The sequence below is a fragment of the Phoxinus phoxinus genome (assembly GCF_949152265.1).
Source record: "Phoxinus phoxinus genome assembly, chromosome: 22".
Classification (NCBI taxonomy): Eukaryota; Metazoa; Chordata; class Actinopteri; order Cypriniformes; family Leuciscidae; genus Phoxinus; species Phoxinus phoxinus.
This window is the reverse complement of record NC_136897.1, coordinates 7,703,481-7,729,923: the sequence shown is the minus strand read 5'-3', so window position 1 is coordinate 7,729,923 and position 26,443 is coordinate 7,703,481. Positions and strand designations below refer to the sequence as shown.

General features: G+C 38.0%; 2 protein-coding genes across 4 annotated transcripts; both read left to right on the top strand.

The window, feature by feature from the left end:
* The first annotated feature begins 1 nt into the window (after position 1).
* On the top strand, positions 2 to 8,605 carry ddx49 (DEAD (Asp-Glu-Ala-Asp) box polypeptide 49). The gene is made up of 13 exons (XM_079596769.1): positions 2 to 301; positions 1,065 to 1,188; positions 1,561 to 1,646; positions 2,495 to 2,616; positions 2,721 to 2,908; positions 4,619 to 4,759; positions 5,314 to 5,389; positions 5,474 to 5,550; positions 5,662 to 5,759; positions 7,665 to 7,739; positions 7,901 to 7,989; positions 8,069 to 8,140; positions 8,354 to 8,605. Exons 1-13 carry the CDS (start codon positions 187 to 189, stop codon positions 8,498 to 8,500), a joined length of 1,410 nt encoding a protein of 469 aa, XP_079452895.1. The 5' UTR covers positions 2 to 186; the 3' UTR covers positions 8,501 to 8,605.
* Positions 8,606 to 9,050: 445 nt separating this feature from the next.
* On the top strand, positions 9,051 to 21,073 carry lsm4 (LSM4 homolog, U6 small nuclear RNA and mRNA degradation associated). 3 transcript variants are annotated; one of them, XM_079596763.1, is made up of 6 exons: positions 9,051 to 9,367; positions 10,813 to 10,854; positions 11,526 to 11,624; positions 11,757 to 11,958; positions 20,485 to 20,565; positions 20,818 to 21,073. In XM_079596763.1, the coding sequence occupies exons 1-6, from the start codon at positions 9,365 to 9,367 to the stop codon at positions 20,820 to 20,822; spliced, it is 432 nt and encodes a 143-aa protein (XP_079452889.1). In that variant the 5' UTR covers positions 9,051 to 9,364; the 3' UTR covers positions 20,823 to 21,073. The 3 variants fall into 3 exon arrangements, with proteins under 3 accessions (XP_079452889.1, XP_079452887.1, XP_079452888.1); XM_079596761.1 differs by lacking the exon at positions 20,818 to 21,073 and having other exon boundaries at positions 9,211 to 9,367; positions 20,485 to 20,594; XM_079596762.1 differs by lacking the exons at positions 20,485 to 20,565; positions 20,818 to 21,073 and adding an exon at positions 18,328 to 18,362 and having other exon boundaries at positions 9,228 to 9,367; positions 11,757 to 12,030.
* The last annotated feature ends 5,370 nt before the right edge of the window (positions 21,074 to 26,443 follow it).

Sequence of the window (26,443 nt, the reverse complement as noted above, 5' to 3'; positions counted from 1 at the left end):
CAGTTCTCGACGTAAGGGGCGTGGTCGTTTCCTTTTTCAACGCGTCATCATATGACGTCCAATTCACGCGTCCGTCACAGATTCACACGAGGAAGCTTGTTGTCAACTTGTAAAGGCGCTCAAAGCAACATTAATACAGATTAGTTTATGGTTTGGACATTTCGTTTTTAAATAACCCTGTGTAAAATGGCCACGTTTGAGTCTCTCGGACTGTGTGAGTGGTTGATTCAGCAGTGTAAGCAGATGGGCATCAGCCGACCGACCCCTGTACAGGAGAATTGCATTCCTGCCATATTGGAGGGTAAATGTCTATATGTGCTTTATAAAAACTGTAAATGGATAGATCATGTTCATTAATGTTCATAGATCATTAGAAGTATTAATTCGCGAGCACATGTATTCATGGATGGCACAATCAAACGGTGTCTTTTCTAAAACAACAACAAAAAACTTTTAAAAAAGACCATTTATTCTTGGTTTAATATTATTAATATATGTCTTAATATTTTTACTAGAAAGTATTTTGGAGGGGAAAATTTATATGTTTGCCTTTGGCACAATAATAAATGTATGATTATTAGACTAAAATAAAAATAATGTTTTGTTATTATGTATGCCTTTATATTTCTATTATTACATTTATACTAAGCTGTTTGTTGTTGTTTTGAGTTATTTGACTGTTAACATTGGTGAACAGAATGACGTGATCATGTTTATGAGTAATCTCATTAATGAATAATATATAATAATAAGCACAAATATTATATGTTCCTGATATATATGTTGCATCTGTATCATGACGGGATTTGCGTTCTTGCTTTTATGGACAGCTACACATTAATATATATATATATATATATATATATTTCAAGGAATCGAGACAATCTGGCCTTTCATTTATAGTTTACACTCTTTAAACTCAAAACTAATGTCACTGGTGGAATTAAGTGTATTAATAATAAAGTGTAATTTGTGATTTTTCCTGTCATTGGGGGTGATATTGAACAAAACAGAGTTCTTTATTTTTTATTATTTTTTTAATCCGAATTCTGTCTTTCACACAGGTCGGGATTGCATGGGCTGTGCAAAAACTGGGAGTGGAAAAACGGCAGCATTTGTTCTTCCAGTGGTGCAGAAGTTATCTGAGGACCCTTATGGTGTTTTCTGCTTGGTGTTAACACCCACCAGGTTTACTTGTATACTTTGTTATGCTTTTTATTGCCAGAACATTCAAATCTTTATTTACATAAAGATATTTCAAATAGAGGTTGATCGATAGGGAATTTTTCCAATAATGATAACTAGGTTGGCCGATAACCGATTTATCAACCGATTTTAACATGGATACTGAATTAAAACAAGCATAGCACATAAAATAGTGCTGAACTTTATTACAAAAATTTAAAAACAGTACTGAACCATGAGAATATTCTGTACTTTTTAAATATAAAAAAATATAAATTATACCTTGATCATTCATGTTAACTAAAGAGAAACAACTTTAAATTGTATGCAAATTGATTAGTAAACATGTATTATTTTTGTCTGTTTTCTGTCCAGAGAGCTTGCTTACCAGATCGCAGAACAGTTCAGAGCATTAGGAAAACCCCTAGGCTTAAAGGACTGTATCATTGTGGGAGGAATGGGTAAGACAATATTCAGAGCTCCACTTGGTCATCCTTTAGGGCTCATTTATTCACAAAGCAAAAACAGTGCTTTATGTTTATGGAAAACTGTCATTTATAGAATGCATATTTATGAAAGTCCCCCTATTATGCTATTTTAAAGGTCTCCTAGAATAGGTTTACATGCATCCAGGGTAAAAAAAAACAACAACCTTAAAATAAATTTTAATAATAATATTCATTGCAGTATCACCTCTTTGTGACAGAAACTGTTTGATGAAGGATTCAGTCCCTCTAAACCTGTCCTTTCTGAGAGCCTACTCTGCCCTGATTGGTCAGATGACCCAGTCTGTTTTGATCTGTCTACTTTTTACAACTCATGCTGGAAGCGAAACACCCATCACCGTATCGGAATTGCATCTCCAGAGGCGTCCTCAGCACTTGATGCACGGTGATATGAACAGTCCTCATCCGTTGGAAGTGCGTGCAGTGGATTTGCTTTCACAGCACAGATTATAACGTATTTTCAACATGTCGACTACACGAACCAAACTCTTCCTGGCCATAGCTACAGAGTTTGAGGGTGGGTCAAAGTAGATGTTCGAAGGCCATAGGCTGGCATTATGCAAATTTGTTATAAACCTACATAGGTTCGAATTAATGACGACTGGTTTCAGGCAGTTCAAAATCGGTTCTTTCTTTTGGGAGACAATAACTCTTAATTCATTTATTGTGCACATTGGTCTTTGAAACTTTGCAGACCTTTTACATTCACAAACCACTATATTACACACTGCATGAAAGGTAATATCCAAAGAAGTATATTAGCAGCACTTTAAGAGACACTTTATTTATTTTTCTTCAATTAGACATGGTCACGCAAGGTTTGGAGTTGTCGAAAAAGCCGCATGTTGTTGTTGCCACTCCGGGACGACTTGCTGATCACATCCGAAGCTCTGACACAGTTAACCTGAACAGGATCCAATTTCTAGTAAGAGTTTTATGTGTTTTCTAATGGTTGTTTTATCTACCTAAATTCTTAAGCTAGTTTGTTTTAAAGCAGTTTTCATTGAATCGTTGTGTGTTTCTCTGCAGATTCTGGATGAAGCTGACCGTCTTTTAGAGCAGGGCTGCACAGATTTCACTAAAGATCTAGAGGTCATTCTCAGTGTGGTGCCTGCGAAACGCCAGACGCTGCTGTTCAGCGCCACACTCACGGACACGCTACAGCAGCTGCAGAGCATCGCCATGAACAGGCCCTTCTTCTGGGAGCACAAATCAGAGTAAGTCCTGCTCAAAAGTGTGTCAGGAGAATGTTTCGAGATGTAAAGGAGAAAATAGGTGTGTTCAATTTGAAGCTGCACAGACCGATCATCAAAGTACCTTGAGAGCGATTAGAGAGCAGACGGCTCTCTATGTTTTCGAATTGCTCTTGCGGTACTTTGATACCGGTCTGTGCAGCGCCGCTTCAAGTTGAACACGCCTATTAAAGGGATAGTTCACTTTAAAATTAAAATTCTGTCATCATATACTCACCCTCAAGTTGTTTCAAACCTGTATGAATTTCTTTCTTCTGCTGAACACAAAGGAAGATATTTTGAAAAATGTCAGTAACAAAACAGTTACCAGGTCCCATTGACTTCCATAGTATTTTTTTTTCCTACTATGGGCGGGTAATCTAATGGATGCCCATTCTTGCCCAATTTACATATGAACATCCCAGCAGACGGCAGAAAAACATACGGAGAGCAGCAGCTTTCGTTTCTGTTCTGACAGCCAACGCAGTGAGTGTGTGTTAGAAATCAGGATTGGTGAGAGAACATCGTGCTTGGGACGTTTTTCGTCTTCAAACCAAGCTTTGGTTCTCCAGCAGACAAAGTTGAAATCCAGCATGTCTAGTGCGCTTCACATAATGTTTACGCATTAGGTCAGTAGGCGGAGAGTAAGACGGTCTTTTGTGGCTGTTTAAACACATTCGATCACATGAGCGTCTACACTACGAAAGCAATCCGGTCAAATACGTTTTTGACCACCTCTTGAAGCGGTCGAAATTGGACAAGCTCAAAACCTTATTCACACCTGTATTTAGCATCATCTGCTTATGATCCGATCGACCAAATGCATCTTAATACCAGGTGTAAACAGGGCCTAGGAGTCCACAACACAATTCACTCATGAACACAACACAGTTGTGCTGCTTAAAATGAAGGGAACTGTCATACATTTTCTTTTCAGGATTATTTGATGAATAGAAAAGTGTTTATTTGAAATATTAATATGTTTTAATATATATAATTATTCCATGAGTTTCTAACTCATGGAAAGACACTAGATTAAATTACTTAGGATGTTAAAGGGTTAGTTCACCCAAAAATTAAAATTGTCATTAATGACTCACCCTCATGTCGTTCCAAGCCCGTAAGACCTCCGTTCATATTCGGAACACAGTTTAAGATATTTTAGATTTAGTCCGAGAGCTTTCTGTCCCTCCATTGAAAATGTTTGTACGGTATACTGTCCATGTCCATAAAGGTAATAAAGACATCTCAAAGTAGTCCATGTGACATCAGTGGGTTAGTTAGAATTTTTTGAAGCATCGAAAATAAATTTTTGTCCAAAAATAACAAACACTACGACTTTATTCACCATTGTATTCTCTTCCGGGTCTGTTGTCAATCTGCGTGACAGAAAGCTCTCGGACTAAATCTAAAATATCTTAAACTGTGTTCCGAATATGAATGGAGGTCTTACGGGCTTAGAACGACATGAGGGTGAGTCATTAATTATTTTTGGGTGAACTAACCCTTTAAAGTATTTTCTCAAATAGGAGTTGTAATTTAGGCAGTTACGTCTTCATTTGGTTCTGAAGTCATGCACTAATTCAGAGATGTCCACAAACACAATTTTGGTGGAAGAGGGTTTTCATAGGCATTAAAACTGTTCTGACAAAGGCCTAATATAATTGTTATGTGGTATGGCTCTCTCTCTCACAGTGTGCGGACTGTAGAAGAACTGGATCAGAGATTCATCCTCACTCCTGAGAAAGTCAAAGATGCGTACTTGGTCCATCTCATCCAAAAGTTCCAGGATGAACATGATGATTGGTCTATCATAATATTCACTAACACATGCAAGTAAGTTTCCAGTTGCCATAAATCATTACAGGGTTTATCAGTGGTGCTTGGTAAGGCAAATCCCTAATATAAGTATCCACCCTACATCATAACCAGACTGCATGCACACTCTAAAAAATGCTGGGATGTTTTAACCCAATTTTGGGTCAAATATGGACACACCCAAACTTTGGATCAAAAATGCAATTTAAAAATGTGACCCAACGGCTGGGTTTGTCCATTATTTGACCCAAAATTGGGTTAAAACAACCCAGCATTTTTTGTGTACAGTGGGCATGGATGCTACCTCAAAATGGATATCTATGGAGCTTTTCTAACCTGGTGGACAAATCCCATAGACTTGCATTAAATGGGGAAACGGGAGTCCTATCTAAGGGGCTCTTTTGAACTGGTAAACCAACTGAACACCCAAATAACCTCCTAGAAATTGCCCAGATTGCCATAGCATGTTTGCTAAGTTTGCACAGGCAAGCACCACTCACATTTTCAAAATAAAATGTAAAAATCTATTATTTGATACCAATAATTGTGATATTGTGGTGTAAATATTCCAGGAACTGTCAAATACTCACAATGATGCTGCGTGAATTAAATTTCCCAACCATCTCACTGCACTCAATGATGAAGCAGGTAAGTGACACGTTATGTAGTTAAAATTGATTCTCACTTAGTGCCTAATGTCTACTAATGGCTTTTGTTTTCTTCCCCTTTCAGAGACAGCGTTTTGCCAACCTTGCAAAGTTCAAGTCCAACGTCTTTAAAATTCTCATAGCCACAGATGTTGCTGCCAGGTACAGAGCAAACCTTTCTCAACACACCTCACCATTGCTCTTTGCCATTTTCTAATTTGTTCCACTTTCTCGTGTTTTTATGCGTTTGTTCTTTTCTTTTCTTATCTGAAGGGGTTTAGATATTCCTACAGTGCAAGTTGTTATTAATCACAACACACCAGGTTTGCCAAAAATCTACATCCACAGAGTGGGACGAACCGCTCGAGCTGGTGAGTTTAGAGCTCTATTAACATAACAATGTCAACCCACTGTTAAAGTTTTGTTATCTTGAAAATTAGACATTGTTATTCTTCTCTGGCTTATACCAATAAGCAGATTATTTTAATGTTAGGTCTAATATTACAATTCTATACTATGTTGCTGTAATATGTATTAAACCTATAAAATATTAAAGACTCAAATCAGTCATTTAAAATATAATTAAACAAATTCTATAAAAGAATCATACGAAGTAGTCAAAATGACCTTTAAAATTACACATGAAATACAGGGTTTGGACAATTGAACTGAAACAATGACCAATATATTATTGGAGGTTTCGCGCCTATATGCTGTAAGAGTAGAGTGTGACGGTTGAATTAGCAGAGCAATAGCGCAGCTGTACATAAAATATTGCAATACACACAACATAATGGGAGACATATCGCAGTACAAAACGGGACAAATTGTTGGCTCATCTGTGACCAGGACAGCAAGTGTTTGTGGTGTATCGATAGCTATAGTATTCAGGATAATGTCGGCATGCCACCACACAGGATGAACCGCATCCAACAGGAGTACCGGTAACTGTCGATGCACGAGAAAGCTGTCTGAAAGGGATGTTCAAGTACCTACCTGGATTTTATCCAACAAAAAAAAAACATAAAAGCTGCCCAACTCGTGCAGAATTAAATGCACAGCTCAACTGTTTCTACCAGAACTTTTCGTCGGGCGTTTTTGATCGTTTGATCACTCGTGCCAGTGCCAAATGTCAGTTTCATTGGTGCCAACAGTGCAAATCTTGGGCTGTGGACCATGTGAAGCATGTATTGTTCTCTGATGAGTCCATATTGAAGCACGGGGTTGGATCACTGATGGTTTGGGCTGCAATATCATGGCATCCCGATCCCATACTGTGCTTGACGTGCGTCACTGCCCAGGACTACCGAACCATTCTGGAGGACCATGTGCAACCTAATGGTTCAAACATTGTACCCTGAAGGGGGTTCTGTGTATCAGCATTATAATGCACCAATACACACAGCAAGACTTACATTTACATGTACTCATTTAGCTTTTATCCAAAGCGACTTACAAATGAGAACAATAGAAGCAGTTAAACTAACAATATGCAAGTGCTATGACCCTTCCCAGTCTAATCTAATCTAACTTTAATCTAGTGAAGTTGAAGCCAGACCTAAATATTTTTGAGCTACTTTGGGGTATTTTGGAGGAGCAAGTCAGCATCATATTAGAGACCTTGCCACTGTTCTGGAAGAATGGCTCAATATCACTCTGGCCACTGTGAAGGACTTGTCTGTCATTCCCAAGACACATTGATGCTGTATTGCCTACAGCATCAATACCACAGTATGGCCCCACCATAATAAAATATCATTGTGGTCTGAAACCAGGTATTTCTGTTTCATTATCCAACCCTGTGTTCTAACATTTACTGTGAACTTCCAAGCATTAAACTCAATTTATTAACATGACAAAAAGCGAAAATTTTATATATGCATGGAAAACTGGGATTTTACAAACACTGGGTCGACAGATACAAACAGATGTTGTATTGGTGTTAGCCATACCAAGTGACAGATTAATTTGTTCGACCTGCGGCCCATTTTTGGTTTGTGAGTGTGACCCACCAGTTGAAAAAACTCTGTGCTAAAATGTATAATCCCTGACGTGACATAACATCTGCTGTGGTCACTGTACACTTGTTTCACTTTAGGGCTTCCTGGTTATTAAAAAAATGTATGTGATTGGATACAATGCTGAACCATTGCAAAAACAACAATGTAAACGGCATGTTTTGAAAAGGCAGGAGTACATCTAATTGGATTGCTTGTAACAAATAAAAATTCAGAATTGTACCATATTTTTTATAACATCCTCTTCCTGTTGTCCAGGCCGAAATGGTGTGTCAATCACTCTAGTCACACAGTATGACATCCACCTCATCAGTGCTATCGAGGAACAGACCCGTAAGTTCACACCTAAAACAGATTTTCTCATTTAGAGAGAACTTTACAATCTAAATATTGTATTGTGATAGAAGCACTGTAAATGCGAGTAATAGTAATGGACTTTCTATGAAATTACTTGCTGTAAGAGTACGTTTATGATTACCATTGTGTGTGTTTAGAGGTGAAACTGAAGGAGTTTCCTGTTGAAGAGAAAGAGGTGTTGAAGATACTCACCCAAGTCAACGTAACAAGACGACAGTGTGAAATTGTGAGAAGATTTTTTTTTTTTCAATATACATTTTATATAACATGCAACCATAATCTTACAATTGTTAATTCTGTTATAGAGACTGGAGTCAACTGATTTTGATGAGAAAAAGAAGATAAACAAAAGGAAACAGATGATTCTGGAGGGAAAAGTGAGCTGTTTTATTCTAAATGCATGCTTCAAACATATTACACTATCAGAAAAGATGATAGATTAAATATATAGAAGTGTTATATATAGTGCTTGTGGTTCAGGTTTTTTTTTTTTTTTTTACTTCAGATATTAAATAAATATAATGCATACGAATTAACCATGTAATTTTTATTTATTTTTTTGTCCCAATTTTCTTTTGTATCAATCACAGGATCCAGATTTGGAAGAAAAAAGAAAAAATGAATTGGATAAGATCAGCAGAAACAAGAAGAAACTGAGAGGAAAAAATCAAGAAAGCCTCCAGAACAAAAAGGAAAAGAATAAAACCAATGCAAAACCGACAGAAGTAGACTCTTGAAGTGTTCTTGATATTGTACAATTACATAGGTGTGTATATATTATAAACAAATGTATAAAATATCTGTGATCAATATTTCAAAATAAACTGCATTTTATGAACTATGTTGAGTGTGTTCTTAAATTAATAAACACATTTGTAGCCGGGTTTCACAGGTGGGGTTTAAATTAAGCCTTAGTTTACATTTTACCGCATTAATTTTTATTTTTTGGGGGGGAAATATTTCACCCAGTTTTTCTGGGAGCTTGGGGGTCCCTGATAATATAGCCATCATAATATCCCACCCACCCCTGAAGCAGATTTAGTTTTTTGTTGCTATGAGGGTACTAAAACGCCAAGGTTTTCTATATAGGTGGAATAGGGAAAACAAGAATATTCTTTACAAAAAGTTTGATTTTGTCAAACACAAATAGTTTAAATCAATCACTACATCAAACAATAATAATAAATGCTACTACTGATTACAAATAACACCTCATAACATTTAGTGTGCATCTTGAGACAAAATGGCACTGGCATATTTTAAAATGTAACGTTATCTGTGTAAGTTGTTTTCAGTTGCTCTAACAGGCATTTTAGTCTGGGATTAGGTTTAAACCTTGTCTGTGAAACCGGCCACGTGTACCGTAAATGTATATTATTATTGCAGTAAATATCACCACGCTGAAACTGCAGTTAGAATAAATTAGTGGACTTTTATTTTGACATTTTCCGCTTTCACCTGGAAGTACAAAAGTAAATGGTTCGCATTTCGCAGACCACCTTGTGCTGCAAAGGAGATTCACAACAAACATTCGTGATTTAAGACCTCAGCTGATTAAACTTTACTAGAGATTATAAGGGCTGATCAGTCGTTCAGCTGACATGGTAAGCGAACATCTATACATTTACAGATTAACTTAGTCAAACTGAAGCTTAGTTCCTGTGTTTAGTAGAGAAGTTGTAGCGTAACGTTACTGGTCGGCATTCTCGAGCGCGCCCTATTTAGTGTCGTATAGACAAACACCTTCTAGCTTTGCGGTAGATGTAGAACCGTGTTTTAATGAATAATTTACTTATTGCTTTAAAAAATATAAATTAAAATATATTATAGATCAGTGCTACCGACACATGCGATGCCCTTTAGTAGTCAACAGAATATGCGATTTCAATGGCCAATGCCGGCTAAATACAATTCAATGTCAGCTAAAGAGAAGCAGTATGACACTTTTATTTGACACTATGTAACTTACTCTCATTACGAACATTAAGAAATATTTAAAAAGATGAATGGTGGCATGAATGATGTTCACTCCCTTACGAAAAAATTAACCATGTTTTTTTTGGTGGATTGATTACTATTTGTTTAACCACAGTTTCACTGCAAATACCATGGTTCAACTATAATTAGTGTAGCAAAGCCATGGTTAATTTGTGGTTGGGCCATTTACAAAAAGCTTTAATATATATATATATATATATATATATATATATATATATATATATATATATATATATATATATATGTTTTTCAAAACTGATGCAATGCATGTTTGTGTGTCATGAACAATGTGTTTAAACATGTTTCAGTTGTTAAATAACATTTCAAAGTGTTTTGAATAAAATGTTTGACTGTTTTTGTCAGGCGGTTCAACTAAATATTTGTGTATACTGTAGTTGTACCACCTGACATGGAAAGTGTACCAACCTACCCATACTTGATATTAGCAGTAATAGAAAGAGATCTACAAACCTTTTCACTCTGCCTCAAGGATCAGTCGGGCTCCTCTGGATGATGCATCATCATGTTTATAACAAAAGAGCCATGTTTGCAGCAGTTGTATTTGACATCATTTGAGAATATAAAAATTTCTGGACAAAAGTTTTTCAATTAGGCTATCTCAACAGTTTTAATACTACTGATATTTATAAAATGTCAGGTTTCAGGTTAATATGAAAGGTTTCAAACCTGAAATTATGTCATAGTACTGTATATAGTTTCAAATGGGTTATTAAGACACCATTTTAAATCGTATTCTTAGTCTGTTCATTTGTTCAGACAGTTGCACCAGCTGACATTTTTGGGGTTTAAGATAACAAAACATTAAATAATATTATTTGAATATACTAAAAATTATTTTAAACTATATAGGCCTAGGCATTATAGAATAAAGTGATCTATGTCATGAATTTAAAAATTATTTTAAATGCATTTGGACACAAAAATATGCACGTCATATCATTGACCCAGTTACCATGGTTTAATAACCTTTTTTTTTTTTTTTTTTGGTTAATTTTTCATCTTTCATCAATTTTGATATCTTCTCTCCTAGCTCCCGTTATCTTTACTGAAGACCGCACAGAACCACCCGATGGTGAGTATGAGGCAACTCGCATTATGTGCGCCATGTCCTTGAGTAATACTACATGCCGTGGTCTTTGCTGTTTTTGGAATATAGTACAGTAGCAATACATGTATATAGTGATCATTCAGTATTGAGGTAGTCCACAAGTAAATATCTCATTACTTTTCTTCATAGAGAAATGTATTAATTTTATTATCAATATTTCATAGTACATTCCAGACAACTTTCAAGATTTTGTACTTATAAGTATTTAACTTCAGTATAAAGTCATAAACTATAAATGTGATTTCAACAAGATAAAAAGAAAAGTTATTGCTGTGAAAAACTATACTACCCAAAATCATGAAAAGCCAGCAGCCACCAATCAATCAGAAAAGTCACTGTTACCATGGGAATGGAAATTCTAGCACTGCATTGGCCCCATAAAGCATTGAGCTTTAAAGCACCTTCAAATCTAAGTTTGCAAAGTTTTCTGGTGATTCTGGTTGGTTTAGTTAAAGGCTTAAAACAATTAATTTAATCTTTTTTAAATGCCTATATGGTGAAAATGAGAAAAAGAACCCCTGAAAAGGAGGCATTCAGTTGTGTGCTGTTTTATAAGGGGAATTAAATCCAACTAACATAACCGATAAAAAGAAATGGCAACTAAAAAGTTGACCTGTTTCTGCTTTTGTTTTCAGCTGGTGGAGTTAAAGAATGGTGAGACGTACAATGGTCATCTGGTCAGCTGTGACAACTGGATGAACATCAACTTGAGAGAAGTTATTTGCACCTCAAGGGTAATTAAATCTTCATTCCTCGATGAGCGGTTCTTTGAATATTGTTGATTGCATTAACATGATTGAGCGATTATGGTGTGTGTGTGTGCTGAAATCTAAAGGTTATTTCTGCCTGCTGATTTTGATTTGCAGGATGGAGATAAATTTTGGAGGATGCCGGAGTGCTACATCAGAGGAAGCACCATTAAATACTTACGAATCCCTGATGAGATCATAGATATGGTGAAAGAGGAAGTACAGTCAAAGGGACGTGGCCGGGGAGGCATGCAGCAGAACAAGCCACAGGGAAAAGGCAGAGGAGGTGGACCTGGCAGAGGTGGTGGAACCGGCAGAGGTAAGACTCATTTCAGAGCCCTTGTTAAAGGAATAGTGTTAAAGGAAAATATTTTTGAAATGCATACACTAGGCAAGGCAAGGCAAGTTTATTTATATAGCACATTTCATACACAGTGGTAATTCAAAGTGCTTTACATAGAAGAAATAAAAATAAAAATAATTACATAGATAATAAAAGAAATAAGAATAATTAAAACAGTTTAGAAAATAAAATACAGTGCAAACAGTCGGACGAACAGTGGCACAGTGCTCATTCAGTAAATGCAAAGCTAAACAGTGGTAATTCAAAGTGCTTTACATAGAAGAAATTAAAATAATCAAAAGAAATAAGAATAATTAAAACCGTGTCTGAGATGGAAGTGATTGAGCAGGTTTGCGGTGCCACTGGACCTACAATCCAGGGACGTCCTCTGCTGGGGTGGTGTACCACACCAGTATTGCCCCACTGGGCCCCCACAGAGCACGTTTCACTTTTGCTGTTTTAAACAAACAGCGAACCTCTATACTCTCCGTAGTATAGATAATCTTCACTCGCCTCATCGGAGTGAAGCTCTCCCGTTCCCCTTCAAAATCTCTTCCAATCAGACAGCCCTGATAATTAATAATCACCCCTATCTGAGATGGAAGTGATTGAGCAGGTTTGCGGTGCCACTGGACCTAATCCAGGGACGTCCTCTGCTGGGGTGGTGTACCACACCAGTATTGCCCCACTGGGCCCCCACAGAGCACGTTTCACTTTTGCTGTTTTAAACAAACAGCGAACCTCTATACTCTCCATAGTATAGATAATCTTCACTCGCCTCGTCGGAGTGAAGCTCTCCCGTTCCCCTTCAAAATCTCTTCCAATCAGACAGCCCTAAAAATTAATAAAATCTTCCTGAATCACAGTTTGGAAAATAAAAAAATAAAAATAAAATACAGTGCAAACAGTCAGACGTATTTTATATCGACCGGTAGCTATTATAGATCTTTCTTTTAAAAGGATCTTCTTACGACTTACATGCATCAACTTTCTTTTCTCTTTCAATCTTCTTACCATCTATCAACTTTCTATTCTCTTTCAATCTTCTTACGACTTGCCATGTATCAACTTTCTTTTCTCTTTCAATCTTCTTACCATCTATCAACTTTCTATTCTCTTTCAATCTTCTTGCCATCTATCAACTTTCTATTCTCTTTCAATCTTCTTACGACTTGCCATCTATCAACTTCCTTTTCTCTTTCAATCTTCTTACGACTTGCCATCTATCAACTTCCTTTTCTCTTTCAATCTTCTTACGACTTCCCTGTATCAACTTTCTATTCTCTTTCAATCTTCTTTAATTCTTTAATTCTTTAATTCTATCAACTTTCTATTCTCTTTCAATCTTCTTACGACTTCCCTGTATCAACTTTCTTTTCTCTTTCATTTACTTGCACATTCTTTTCACTTTCCTTAGCCCAGCATTCACATTCTTAGCTCTTTCTCAGACTAAAACTTTAATATCGAACAGTGGCACAATGCTCATTCAGTAAATGCAAAGCTAAACAGATGTGTTTTGAGTCTGGATTTGAATGTGGCTACTGTAGGAGCACACCTGATCTCTTCTGGAAGCTGGTTCCAGCTGCGGCTGGCATAATAGCTAAAAGCGGACTCTCCTTGCTTTGAGTGAACCCTTGGTATTTCTAGTTGATGTGATCCTAATGATCTGAGTGATCTGTTGGGTTTATATTCAGTGAGCATATCTGCAATGTATTTAGGACCTAGGCCATTAAATGATTTATATACCAGTAATAATACTTTAAAATCGATCCTAAATGTGACTGGAAGCCAGTGTAAAGACCTGAGGACTGGTGTGATATGTTCATATTTTCTGGTTCTGCTCAGGATCCTGGCGGCAGCGTTCTGTACGAGCTGCAACTGTCTTATGGTCTTTTTGGGAAGGCCAGTAAGGAGTCCATTACAATAATCCACCCTGCTGGTGATGAAAGCATGCACAAGTTTTTCTAAGTCCTGACTGGAAACAAAGCATCTAATTCTTGCAATATTTTTCAGATGATAGTATGCTGATTTAGTTATTGCTTTGACATGACTACTGAAGCTAAGGTCTGACTCTAGAGCCACACCAAGATTCCTGACTTGATTTTTAGTTGTTTGACCTCTAGAGTGGAGGTATGCGTTCACCTTGAGAACTTCATCTTTGTTTCCAAACGCAATGACTTCAGTTTTGTCTTTGTTTAACTGAAGAAAGTTTTGGCACATCCAGCTGTTTACTTCATCAATGCATTGGAATAGGGAGTCAATGGGGCTGTAATCGTTAGGCGATAGGGCTAAGTAGATCTGTGTGTCGTCTGCATAGCTGTGGTAAGAGATTTGGTTCTTTCTCATTATTTGGCTCATTGGAAGCATGTACAGGTTGAATAGGAGTGGCGCAAGAATTGAGCCTTGAGGAACTCCGCATGTCATGGATGTCCACTCAGACTTATGGTCTCCTATACTCACATAGTAACCTCTCTCTTCTAAGTATGACCTGAACCATTTTAGGACTATCCCAGAAAGACCCACCCAGTTTTCCAGCCTGTCAAGAAGTATGTTGTGATCAACAGTGTCAAATGCAGCACTGAGGTCGAGTAGCACCAACACTGATAATTTGCCTGTATCAGTATTTAAGCGAATATCGTTAATTATCTTTATGAGCGCTGTCTCTGTGCTGTGATGCGATCGGAAACCAGATTGAAAATTGTCAAAGTATCCATTCGAGCTTAAGAATTTGTTCAGCTGATTGAAAACAACTTTTTCAATGATCTTGCCAATGAAAGGAAGATTTGAGATCGGTCTATAATTGCTTAATATAGTCTTATCCATATTACTCTTTTTCAGGAGGGGTTTGACAACTGCAGTTTTCAGGGAGTTTGGAAAACTTCCAGAGAGAAGTGAGGCATTTACCACTTCTAGCAGATCTGCTTCTAAGCTGTTTAACACACTTTTGAAGAAAGATGTGGGAAGAGCGTCGAGGGCGCAGGTTGATGTTTTAAGGTGCTGTACGGTTTCTTCTAAAATTTTGCCATCAATTTCTTTGAAATCAGACATAGTAACTTTCTCAGGTTGTGGTCTAATCTGTCTGACCCCAGTGCAACTCAAGGATGTGCTGATCACCTTTCTAATATTATTGATTTTCTCAGAGAAGAAAGAAGCAAACTCACTGCACTTGCTGTCTGAGAGCATTTCACTGGGAATCTGGCTCGGGGGGTTTGTCAGTCTCTCTACAGTAGCAAAAAGAGTGCGTGTGTTGTTTAAGTTGCTGTTAATAATATTTGAGAAGAAAGTCTGTCTAGCTTTACCTAATTCCATATTGAAAGCATGGATGGTGTCTTTGTAGATGTTATAGTGGACTACAAGTTTTGTCTTCCGCCACATGCGCTCTGCTTTTCTGCATTGTCTTTTCATATTTTGCACTGCTGTTGAGTTTCTCCAAGGTGCTTTTTGTCTACCACTCTTCCTGACTTTCACAGGAGCAATATCATCAATTACACTTTTAACTTTTGAGTTAAAAGAATCAAGGAGAAAATCAACAGAGTCAGCAGATATGCTTGGTGTTAAAGATATAGCCTTCATAAATAGTACACTAGTGTTCTCATTTAAGCATCTCTTCTTGACAGACACAGATCTAGCTTCAATGGCAGGAGAGATCAATATATCAAAGAAAATACAGAAATGATCAGACAGTGCTACATCCTTAATAACAATCGATGAAATGTTTAGACCCTTACTGATAAGTAAATCTAGAGTGTGTCCACGATTGTGTGTCGGTCCATGTACATGCTGAGTCAGATCAAAAGTTTTTAAAACAGTTTTGATTTCTTTTGCCATATTGTTTTCTGCATTGTCTATGTGGATGTTGAAATCTCCAGAAATAGCAAAACAGTCAAACTCTGAGGAAATGGTTGATAACAGTTCTGTAAAGTCCTCAGAAAAGGCTGAAGAGTATTTTGGAGGCCTGTAAACAATTATAAGTAAAATGCGTGGAGCACCTTTTAACACAATACCCAGATATTCAAAAGACGGGTAATTACCAAATGATATTTGCTTACATTGATAGACATCTTTAAAAAGAGCAGCTACTCCCCCACCTCTCCTACCCGCTCTGCAGACACTCATAAAAGTAAAGTTAGGAGGGGATGTTTCATTGAGGACAGTTGCACTGCAGTTGTCTTCTAGCCAAGTTTCATTTAGAAACATAAAATCCAGGTTGTATGTGGTTATTAAGTCATTGACTAGAAGTGATTTATTTTTAAGTGAGCAGATGTTTAAAAGTGCTAACTTGACAGTCTTACTTTTTGTACACACAGCAGTCTTAGTTTGGCGTGTAATAGGCACCAGATTAGATGGGTTTGCTGTACGGCTTTTGAAGGCCTTAGACTTTCTATCATGTAATCGAACAGCAATAGAGAAAGATACAGGCACACAGGGTTCCCGCTTGTTCTGTAAACATTTGAGAAAGTTACTGTTATCATAGCGGGGACCCGGCACATATCAATGAGAGCTGGTATCAGTTGTTTTTAGTTCACCTCGAGCAGAAGGAGGAGGGTGTGAGCCCTGTCGTTGTGGCAGAGCCCGAAGAACTCTTGCAGGAGGAGGGGGAGGGCGAGCGGGGCCTGCAGGCTTTGGTGGTTTTAGGGCCTGCTGTTTTTTGGTTGATATCTGGGGGCTTGCAAAAGAGTGGGATAGTTTGGTTCCAGCATAGACCAGTTTTTCCATTTTCTCTGAGAAGCCCAGAAGTGGAGATGGTGGAGATAGAGATAGCGTGTCTGGTGAGAGGGGCTGTTGTTCTGGTGTTATCGGAGGCTGTAATATGCTGTCCTGGTTTCCCTGGCTGTTTTCCAGGAAGTCGTCCTTGGGTGTTGAATCTTGGAGCAGTTCTAGTATGTCACAGTCTGTCTGTGGGCAGGGCTCAGCTGAGATTGTGTCCGTGAGCAGAAGTTGTTGTGGCTGAGTGGTGTTATCATTGTCCTTGTGTGACGTGTCAACCGCATGTCCATTCAGGTGCTGGAGTGAAGTCCTGTGGTCATTCATACTGTATCCAGGTGTGTGTGTGCCATTCAGGTTGAGTGGATTGGCACACACTGCAGAAGGATGATTGAGGGAGAAGTAGATATTGTCCTTTAGCACTCTTGAACCAAGTTTGTTTGGGTGGAGGCCGTCCTGTTGGAACAGTTGCCTCTGACTCCAGAAAAGATTGAAGTTGTCAATGAAGTTCACTCCTTTTATATTGCAGGTTTTTTGGAGCCATGTATTAAGCCCAAGCAACCGTGAAAACCTGTTTGTTCCTCTTGCTGGGAGTGGTCCACTTATGAATGTTTGTACTTTCAGTCTTTTCAGTGTTTCAAACAGTTCATTGAAATCCTTCTTAAGGAGTTCTGACTGCTCTTTATGAATATCATTTTTCCCCACATGAATGATGAGTCGATTTGCAGTCTTATGTTTCATCAGAATGTTCTCAAGTTCCCTGTTTACATCAGAAATTGTTGCTTGTGGAAGGCAGCACGTAGTTGTATCCCTGCTACTAGTGTGTCGGATAATGGAGTCACCCACTATCAGAGTCGTGTGCTCGGCTGCGCTCTGAGCTCTGTGCCGCTGTCTGCTCGACCTTGAGCGCCAGTTAGCATCAGTGTTAGCTACTGGCTTATCCAGTCTGTGTTCGATCACATTCATCACGTTTGGAGATTCCTCATTTACATTCATTAATACTTCAAATCTATTCTCAAGATGTATAGGCGGTGGTAGGAGACCAGTGTTTGCAATCCTTGTCAGAGCCGTGTCTGGGGTAGAGGATGCTATTGCGGCAATATGTGATACTCGTGACAATCTGATGTCTCGAGTGCCTTTGGGTCTCGCTCCCTGATAGTGCCATCGATTTGTAAGTCGATCGGCTTGTTTCTCTACACTCAGTATGGCCTGTGGAGGAGCAGTAGATTCATGAAACTCACCGGCTGTATGCTGAGGGCGTCCATGACGGAGCTCTGTTGTGTGTTCCGTCTGGTTTGGTGGTCCCGCAAATAACTTTGTTTCAAGAACTGCAATCCTTTGTAAAAGTCTGTGGCAATTGCTGCAGCAAGTAGATTCCAGAAGAGGCATTTTCTCTTATCCTTATGCAGTTGTGTTTTCTCTTCCCCGGAATGTAAACTTTCAGTGGGAGGCTGGTCGAATAAAATAATTCAGCTTTTTTGTTGTAATCCAAGCGTTTGAGCACTGTGCTGATTTGCTGGAGTTGAAATTAGTTGATAAAAGAAGATAAAATATAAAAATATAAAAGCGATAGAGCAAAGCGCGGAGCAGTAAGCAAAAGCGTCCGAACAGTAGCTGAGCAGGATGTAGAATGTACACTAGTGATGCACGGATCACGATAATATCTGCAGACGCTGCTGATAATCCGTGGGTCGGTGGGCCAAGTAATAAAAAATAACATTACTATTTATTGCGGGTGGATGAGAGAAATCATAATGCGTTCATTGTAATAGTCAAAATCTCATTTCACTGTAAAATGCAGCAAACGTGTGTCCCTGTTTTACTTTCTTTTTCAACAATAATGTATATTCCTTCAGTCAAAACCAATCCAACATATGCCTAGAGCAGTGTTTCCCAGCCCTTTTTTCAGCCAAATTTTGTGGCACCCTACACTCGTGTTGTTATGAAACTTTTCTCACTTTAGTTAGTGTGTAATGTTGTTGTTTTTTGCAAATTTGCAAAGTTCAAAGCAAAGGGAGATATTTGCTACAACAAACGGCTGGTAGGGACCACACGACATTCCTCCCCAGATAGTGACATCACCAACCCTACAATTGACATAAATCCCTGAACACGATTTATAGATTATCAAGACAGAATATGCTAATCAATGACTAGAAGCTACACAAGCTACATAAATTCATCAACTAACCATTCAGAAATGTCCTGTTGCATTCTACATGTTGTCACTTCTTCGAGTCTCTCCATCATTGTCTGACTCCGGTTTGAACATAAAAGGTGCTTTTTTTTTTGGACATTTTCAGTGCATGTCTGTGTGAGTGCAAGCTGTTAAAGCTCCACCCCTCTGTGCGGGAGCAGCAGCTCATTTGGATTTAAAGAAACACCTGAGTTTTTGCTCACCCTCAAAAAGTGACAATTTTAACATGCTATATAAAAATATCTGTGGGGTATTTTGAGCTAAAACTTCACATACACACTCTGGAGACATCAAATACTTATTTTACATCTTGTGAAAAGGACATTATACCACCCCTTTAAATGATCAAATTTTTTGATGAAACTCCAATTTTAACGTCTACCGTTAACTTCTTCTGAAGAGATCACTTATATGATGACATATTTAATTAAGGCTTGTATTCATTTATAAACATTGCTCATCTCACCTAAATATTTGCTCAGTGTATTTGTGTTTTTATATTGGGATAATTTTGTTGTACCGGTAATTGCACAAGATAGCTTGTTTTTAATATATTTTATAATGTAATCATTTCACACTTAATCTAAGTATTAGATTAGTACTTTTTTAGATGAACTAATACACGGTTAAAGGAGTATTTTCTCCTTAAAACTGCAGTGACCATTCAAAAACTGCAGTGAACCAGAGAAGACTCAAAAATGCGGTTTGAAACGGCTGGTGTTTCTGACGTCACAAATACCATTGTAACCGATCCCATTAAAGTCCGACGGGCTTTAGCATATCTTTAACTATGTTAGGGGAGTCTCAAGAGAAGCCAGGTTATCCTGGTATATTTTCCTGTTGATATGACAAAACGGGTAGATTTAGCAATATAGTGGGTGAATTACGTGATATTTGAGTCGTGACGCGCTGCTCTACCCGGCGTGACTAGAGTTGGCATGCACTTGATCAATGTTTTATAAAACTGTATCAAAAATGTAAACGTCTGGGAGAAAGAGAAGAGCAGACATATGGATAGATCTGAATAAGAGTGACGACGCGGTAGTAGGGTTTTCTGTGCGCACACACCCGAAGCGCGCAGCCGTGTACATGGACAGCTATAGGGTACAGCGCACGAGTACTGAACTGAGCTGGTAGTGGGAATACCTCCATCCCTCAAAAGTTAGCGTTGGCTGCTTCTCGCTTGCCATGATTGCTCTGCTACCAGCCACTGTCATGTACCGTGTGGAGCTTGTGACTATTGTGCAAGTGTGCAGCTGAGAAGGCAAATCTGTCCCTGGAAAAGTAACATTGCAGCGAATTGAAAAAGGAACTACGTTTCGTTACCAAATTTTCAGTAGTAGCGCATTACACTACTTTTTACCTGAAAATAGTAGTTGCGTTTCTGTAACGCGTTAGTTAGTAACGCGTTACACACAAAACTGCGCTTAACACTGAGAATTAGAATATTTGTAATGTGACGATCTGGTGCAGATATCTGAGAAATTCATAGGTTAAGTTGGGTGGCGGGTGGATGATCTATTTTTAACGGTGGATTCGGGGGACGTCAACTGTGCATCTCTAATACACAATTGACAGACTTTTTGTTGTTGTCTTTTTAGGTATTTTTGGTGGCCGTGGCAGAGGCATGCCGGGAACTGGCCGTGGACAGCAACAAGACAAAAAGCCTGGTAAACCACAAGGTGTCAAAAACTAAACTAATTTTATTACAGATGTGTGCTGGTATGAGTTTTATTCCTTTTAGTCACAACAGGTCCTCTTCAGGTGTCTTGATGTTCATACATTAACATTATAATATTATTTAGAGGCTCATTTACAAGCCTCAGTAGTTCATGCATCAAACTGTTCAGCAACAGCAAGTTTAATGTAAAAGCCTTTAATGTCATGTGACTTTTTACCCAATATCTGATACTTTTTGTCATCTACTTTCTCAGCTTGATCTTCAACCGAAAAGAAGTGAGTTTATTTTGAAATGGACGTCCTGGATCTCCGAAGATTTTAATTTGGGCAAGCTGATGTAAAGATGCTTTTCCATTTTCTTCAAATTGTTTTTATTTTCTGTTCACTCACATTTTGGTGCATGTTTTCACATTTGCTCTTAAGTTTGTTTGTTTTTTTAGTTTTTTTTAAATACAACCATGGTGTAACTTGACTTGTGCACTTGTGAATAAACAATTTTTGTTAAATATTGCAATTGCTGTTAATTTGTGTGTCAGCACTCCATTACATCTAAACAAATGGAAACAAGTTGCATGTATTAAACAGTTAAATCTTGGGTAACTGCTGAAAAACTCTTGGCAAGCCATTTTCATGTTGGCTTTCCAAAAATAGTCTTTAATGTTTCTCTGCCTTAGTTTGGGAGATCTCTAGATTGGTAAAGACACATTATTTTTGGGAAGCCAACATGAAATTGTCTTGCCAAGAGTTGTCTCTTTGAGATTAAACTGAGATAAGTAGAATGGATTTTTATTTTTTTTAGGGGTACCAGTTACAACACTTTGAATAATGAATCCCTATGACATTTCCATTCACTTGTGATTTAAAAGATAAGGATTGTTAAAGATGATTTTCACATTTGATATTGAACTATTCAGACCGATTTGTGAATCACTTAATTTTTAACTGAATACATTTACAAATCTGAGTCAGATACTATATGGCTCACTGATATGACATTGCCATGACTCACAAGATTGACTTTAAACAAGCAATATTTTAGACTAAAGCATAAAAATGATACCGCTCCTTGCGATTATGACATTATTATAATGGCAGTCCTTGCTCCGGTTTGTCAGTACGCAAATGTTTGAATGCACAGAATGGTTGTGCTCCATAGGAATCCCATTTAAATGAAAAGTGCTGCTTCAAGTTGAACACACCTAATATCATTGTTGAAAGAAGCACATGACTCTTAAGCATTATTATAATCCATCCATCCAGTCTCCAAACCGTTTATCTTCTGTATGGTCACTGGAGTTGCTGAAGCCTATCCAAGCTTCTCAAGCCACAGGCGGAACAATGAACTTGGACAGACGGCATTCCATCACAGGGCTCACACATTCACACCTATAGACAATTTAGTCTATAATTCACGTAAGTCTGGATTATGGAGAAAACTGGAGATCTCAGATGAAACCCATGGTAACACAGAGAACATGCAAACTCCACACAAAAAGGCCTCCTGGCTCAGACGGGATTCGATCTGTGCAGTGCTTCCCACTGAGCCAACATGCCACCCTTTTTAAATAACTGAATTCAATTATTTGTATTATATTTTTTTCCTAGTTTTTCTTTCAATTAATTGAAACAATCAACAGATTAATGGTTAGTCAAAATAATTGTTAGTTGTAGCAGTAGCCTATACTGTCCTATTCAATCAAGGCAAAATAAAAATAAGGCTTAAATTAGTGAAAATATACAAGCTGTGTGTAACATTTTATTAGTATCTCTTTGTTTTATTGTTAGACTTGGATTCAGATCTGATCTCAATGGAGGCAAAAATTATGCAGAAATGCATATAATCCTTCGTCAGGATGAAAACAAAAGCAGTGACAGATATTTTCCGTATTTTGATGTTAATTTGAGTGAAATGGTTTATCGGAAAACAAAAATGTAGGGACTTCTTGCATTCTATGAATCGGTTGTTGATTTGGTTTTGAGATATGGGCGGATATCAAAAAGTGGAGGCAGATGAATGTGAGCTTTTTATAATTTAAAAAACAAACATTGTATGCTATCATGTCACTGTGGTGGGGGGTCACGGAGAATCTAGGGAGGCATTTCCCCCAATATCTCCTATGGGTTTTCATTTTTGGGTGAACTAACCTGTTTACATCTTCTAAACACAAAAACATATATTTTTAATGAAACCTGAGAGATTTCTGTAAAAATCTCTGAAAGTTCATTCCATCAGAACTTCCATTGTAAAAGTAATCAGTGCAAATGATCAGTTTATATGATAAACGGGTTTAATTTATGCTTTTATTCATATTAAACTTTGATCAATGCACATTGGTCAATGGCAACTCATACTTGCTTGAAGTGCAAGAATAAACCTCACTGGTTTGTGTATTATTAGTATTACAGTTTTTTCCAACTGCTTACACGCATTTTCAAAACTATGTCACCTTTTATCAAAACTACACACAATTCCCAAAATTGCACACACAAAATGCCTCACATCTCCTTCAAAATGTAACACTGCATTCAAAATGCCATAAACACATGTCAGAATGAAGCATTTGTTTCAAATGGCAAACACTTCTTTCATAATAGGCTCTATGCACGTCACGATCGCTTCCGCGTTTTGTCTCAGCCCGCCCAGTTACATCCGGTCACAGTGCTGCGTCAGAAGCCGTTTTTGCATTAGGTGGAGATAATGGCAAATGGCACTCGCTGTTTACAAAAACTTCCAGCGGTTAACGTGAATGATGTTAACAACATTATGAGGCAGTTAGCTGTCACACCAAAGAGTAAGAAAGAGAGGGGCTTTAAATTATATATTTTGAGCTACATTGACAACTTTTATGGAAATTATTTATATGAGTATTCTCTCATATCATGCAAAATCCGGCTAGCGAATCAGTTTATAAAATCATTGTCTCCGTTTCTGAGAAAATGAATTTTATTAAAGTTTTGCCACTAGTAGCTACACTTCGCTATAGAACGCGCTATGTGGAAGTAAAGGTGCTGGCCGAGATTCTACCGGAAATACATCAGCAGCGTTCGTGCATAGAGCCTATAGTAAAAAACTGTAAAGGGAAACAGAGCACACAAAATATGGTAAACAGAAGATCAAAAGTGCTTGCATGACTTGAAAAAATGCATTGGTTCCGCACGTCAAGCTAGCACATTTGAGCTTCTGTTTCTATTGTATCTGCTCCATGCCATGGATCCCTTGCTTTAATACATATTATAAAGCTGTTTAGTTAAAAAATAAAATTATATATATATATATATATATATAGTTGAAGGCACAGTATGGTAACATCATGTCTGATGATTTTTTCTATTTTATTTTTATCAGCTGTTCTGAGGAACTAATCAACTCTCAAATTATTTACAAAAGTACAATTATTTATTTTCACATCCTTCTGAAAGCAATAGCGTCAGATGCTAATGTTGCTGCTTCAAGCCAAGATGCAAGAGGCTAAAGCGGATGATGGAGAGACAGTCGATTCAGGACACACAGCTGATCAGACACTTCTGGAGTCTTACACCTGGAACAAATGCATTGACTCCTTCTAAGCTGAACAGCCAATCACCCAATCAGAGCTGAACAGCAAATCTCTCTCACCAATGGGCCTAAAGCCGATTCCACATGACAACATGTGGAACACAATACAAAAGCTAGCCTAACAGATGCACAACCGTCAGCTTGGTTTGACGCGGCTCTAAGGCACAATGAGTGCTTCTCAAACAAAAGGCTGCATATAGTATGTCCTCCTCAGCATTAAATGTTAGAATGAGACAGTCTAAGTGCTTATGGCTGTCACACATGTTCCCGCCCCCACAGTCACAGCACAAAAATACAACTAAAACTAAATTTTGGGAAAATACTTAAATATCTTCATATTAGCCTAATTGGCGTTATATTAATGCAATACAGTGAGTGACAATCGTCTGTGGTCTCAGTGGCTTACATTACTTGCAGTTTAGTGTTAAGTGATTAATTTAAACTAAAACAAAGGATAACATGTATGCCTTGAACTCCAAAAACATTATTTTTGTCTAACATATAATGAATTCAGACAAGCCCACAGCCAATTCATTTTCCGTCTGTTCTTTTTCGTGAAATGTGTGCAAAGGATTGTGGGTGATTTAAGGACACTTATACTAATCTAGACTAAAGACACATCTCTTTGGCCTAGCATACACATAAAACATTATAGACTTCTATAACTCAATGCTAGGCTGCATAGATTAGGTCAGCCGGAACCGGGAACACTTCCCATAAATCCTGATGTACTTGGTACATCATAAGAAGAATGGCGTCTACGCTAATATTAGTATATCTGTTTATCCTGAGGTTTACCGCAGTCCGCCTGATCCATGCCGTATCCGGATCTGATGAAAGACCTGCGCCTGGACACGACGACAACGCAGTCCTGGAGTGTCAACTAGTCTCTCCCCTGTGAAGGCTTCCCTTCCCTTCCCTTCCCTTCCCTTCCCTTCCCTTCCCTTCCCTTCCCTTCCCTTCCCTTCCCTCTGTACAGATAAAACGTTGCCGGGATAATTCTGTATTATACATTTTTCAAGGCTTGTACCTTGGAATCTATTTCATGGTTTGCGTTCTCGAGCCACCAGGCACTGTTTTATGCAAATGAGCGGCCGGATCGCATTAAAGGTTTTCTGTTAGAACGCTGTCGTGTTAGCGGCCCCTAAGTTAATAACTAATGATCGCTGCGACAGAAGTGAATCAATCAAAACTAACTTTAGCTGGACAATAACTTTATTCTAGAGCTGCTGTAGAGGCAGTCTATACAGTCTATATTGTTGTATACAGTCTTGAAACGAAGGATACACTTGATGCATCCTGCAAAACGAGCTGAGTAGGGATGCAAAAGTAAGGCTGCTTTCAAGGATCCTTTAAAGGGGTGGTTGATTATGATTTTACTTTTCTGTCTTTAGTTAGTGTGTAATGTTGCTGTTTAAGCATAAACAACATCTGCAAAGTTATGATGCTCAAAGTTCAAAGCAAAGGGTGATATTTGCTTTTAAATAAATTTCTGTTTAAGGACCAGAAGCTGGTAGGAACTACACGACATTCCTCCCGGGTTAGTGACATCAGTGATCACCAACCCTAGATTTTATATAAACCCCGCCCCCTGAACACGATTTATAGATCATCAAGACAGAATATGCTAATCAATGCCTAGAAGATAACTACACATAAGCTACATAAACTAACCATTCAGAAATGTCCTGTTGTCACTTCTTCTTGGGTCTCTCCATCATTGACTCCATTGACATCATCTGACTCCGGTTTGAACATAAAAGGCTAAAAGTTTTTGAAATTTCCAGTGCATGTCTGTGTGAGGTAAAAGGACACAAGCTGTTGAAGCTCCGCCCTCTGTGCGGGAGCAGCAGCTCATTTGCATTTAAAGGGACAGACACAAAAAGGTGTGTTTTTGACAATTTTAAAATGCTATATAAAAATATATGTGGGGTATTTTGAGCTAAAACTTCACATACACCCTCGGGGGACATCAAAGACATATTTTACATCTTGTGAAAAGGACACCCCTTTAAATTGAGGGTCTTCAGAGCCGTTTGATGACGTGGCAGCTGAGATATCTGGCCTTAGGACACATCCTTTCATTTGAGAAGCTCCCTATGACAACAGCTGAGTCAGCGGAGTGCTGCTATTTTTAGGTCAACATCAATAGTTGAATCTTTAGTTCCATCTAGCGATTGTTTTTAAATGAAACCACATTGGAAGTCATTTAATTTAGGCCGCATGTCAAACTCCACTCCTAGAGGGCCACTGTCCAGCAGTGTAGCTCCAAAACACCTGTCTGGAGGTTTCTGGTTCAGCTGCGTTTAATAAGGGTTGGTCCT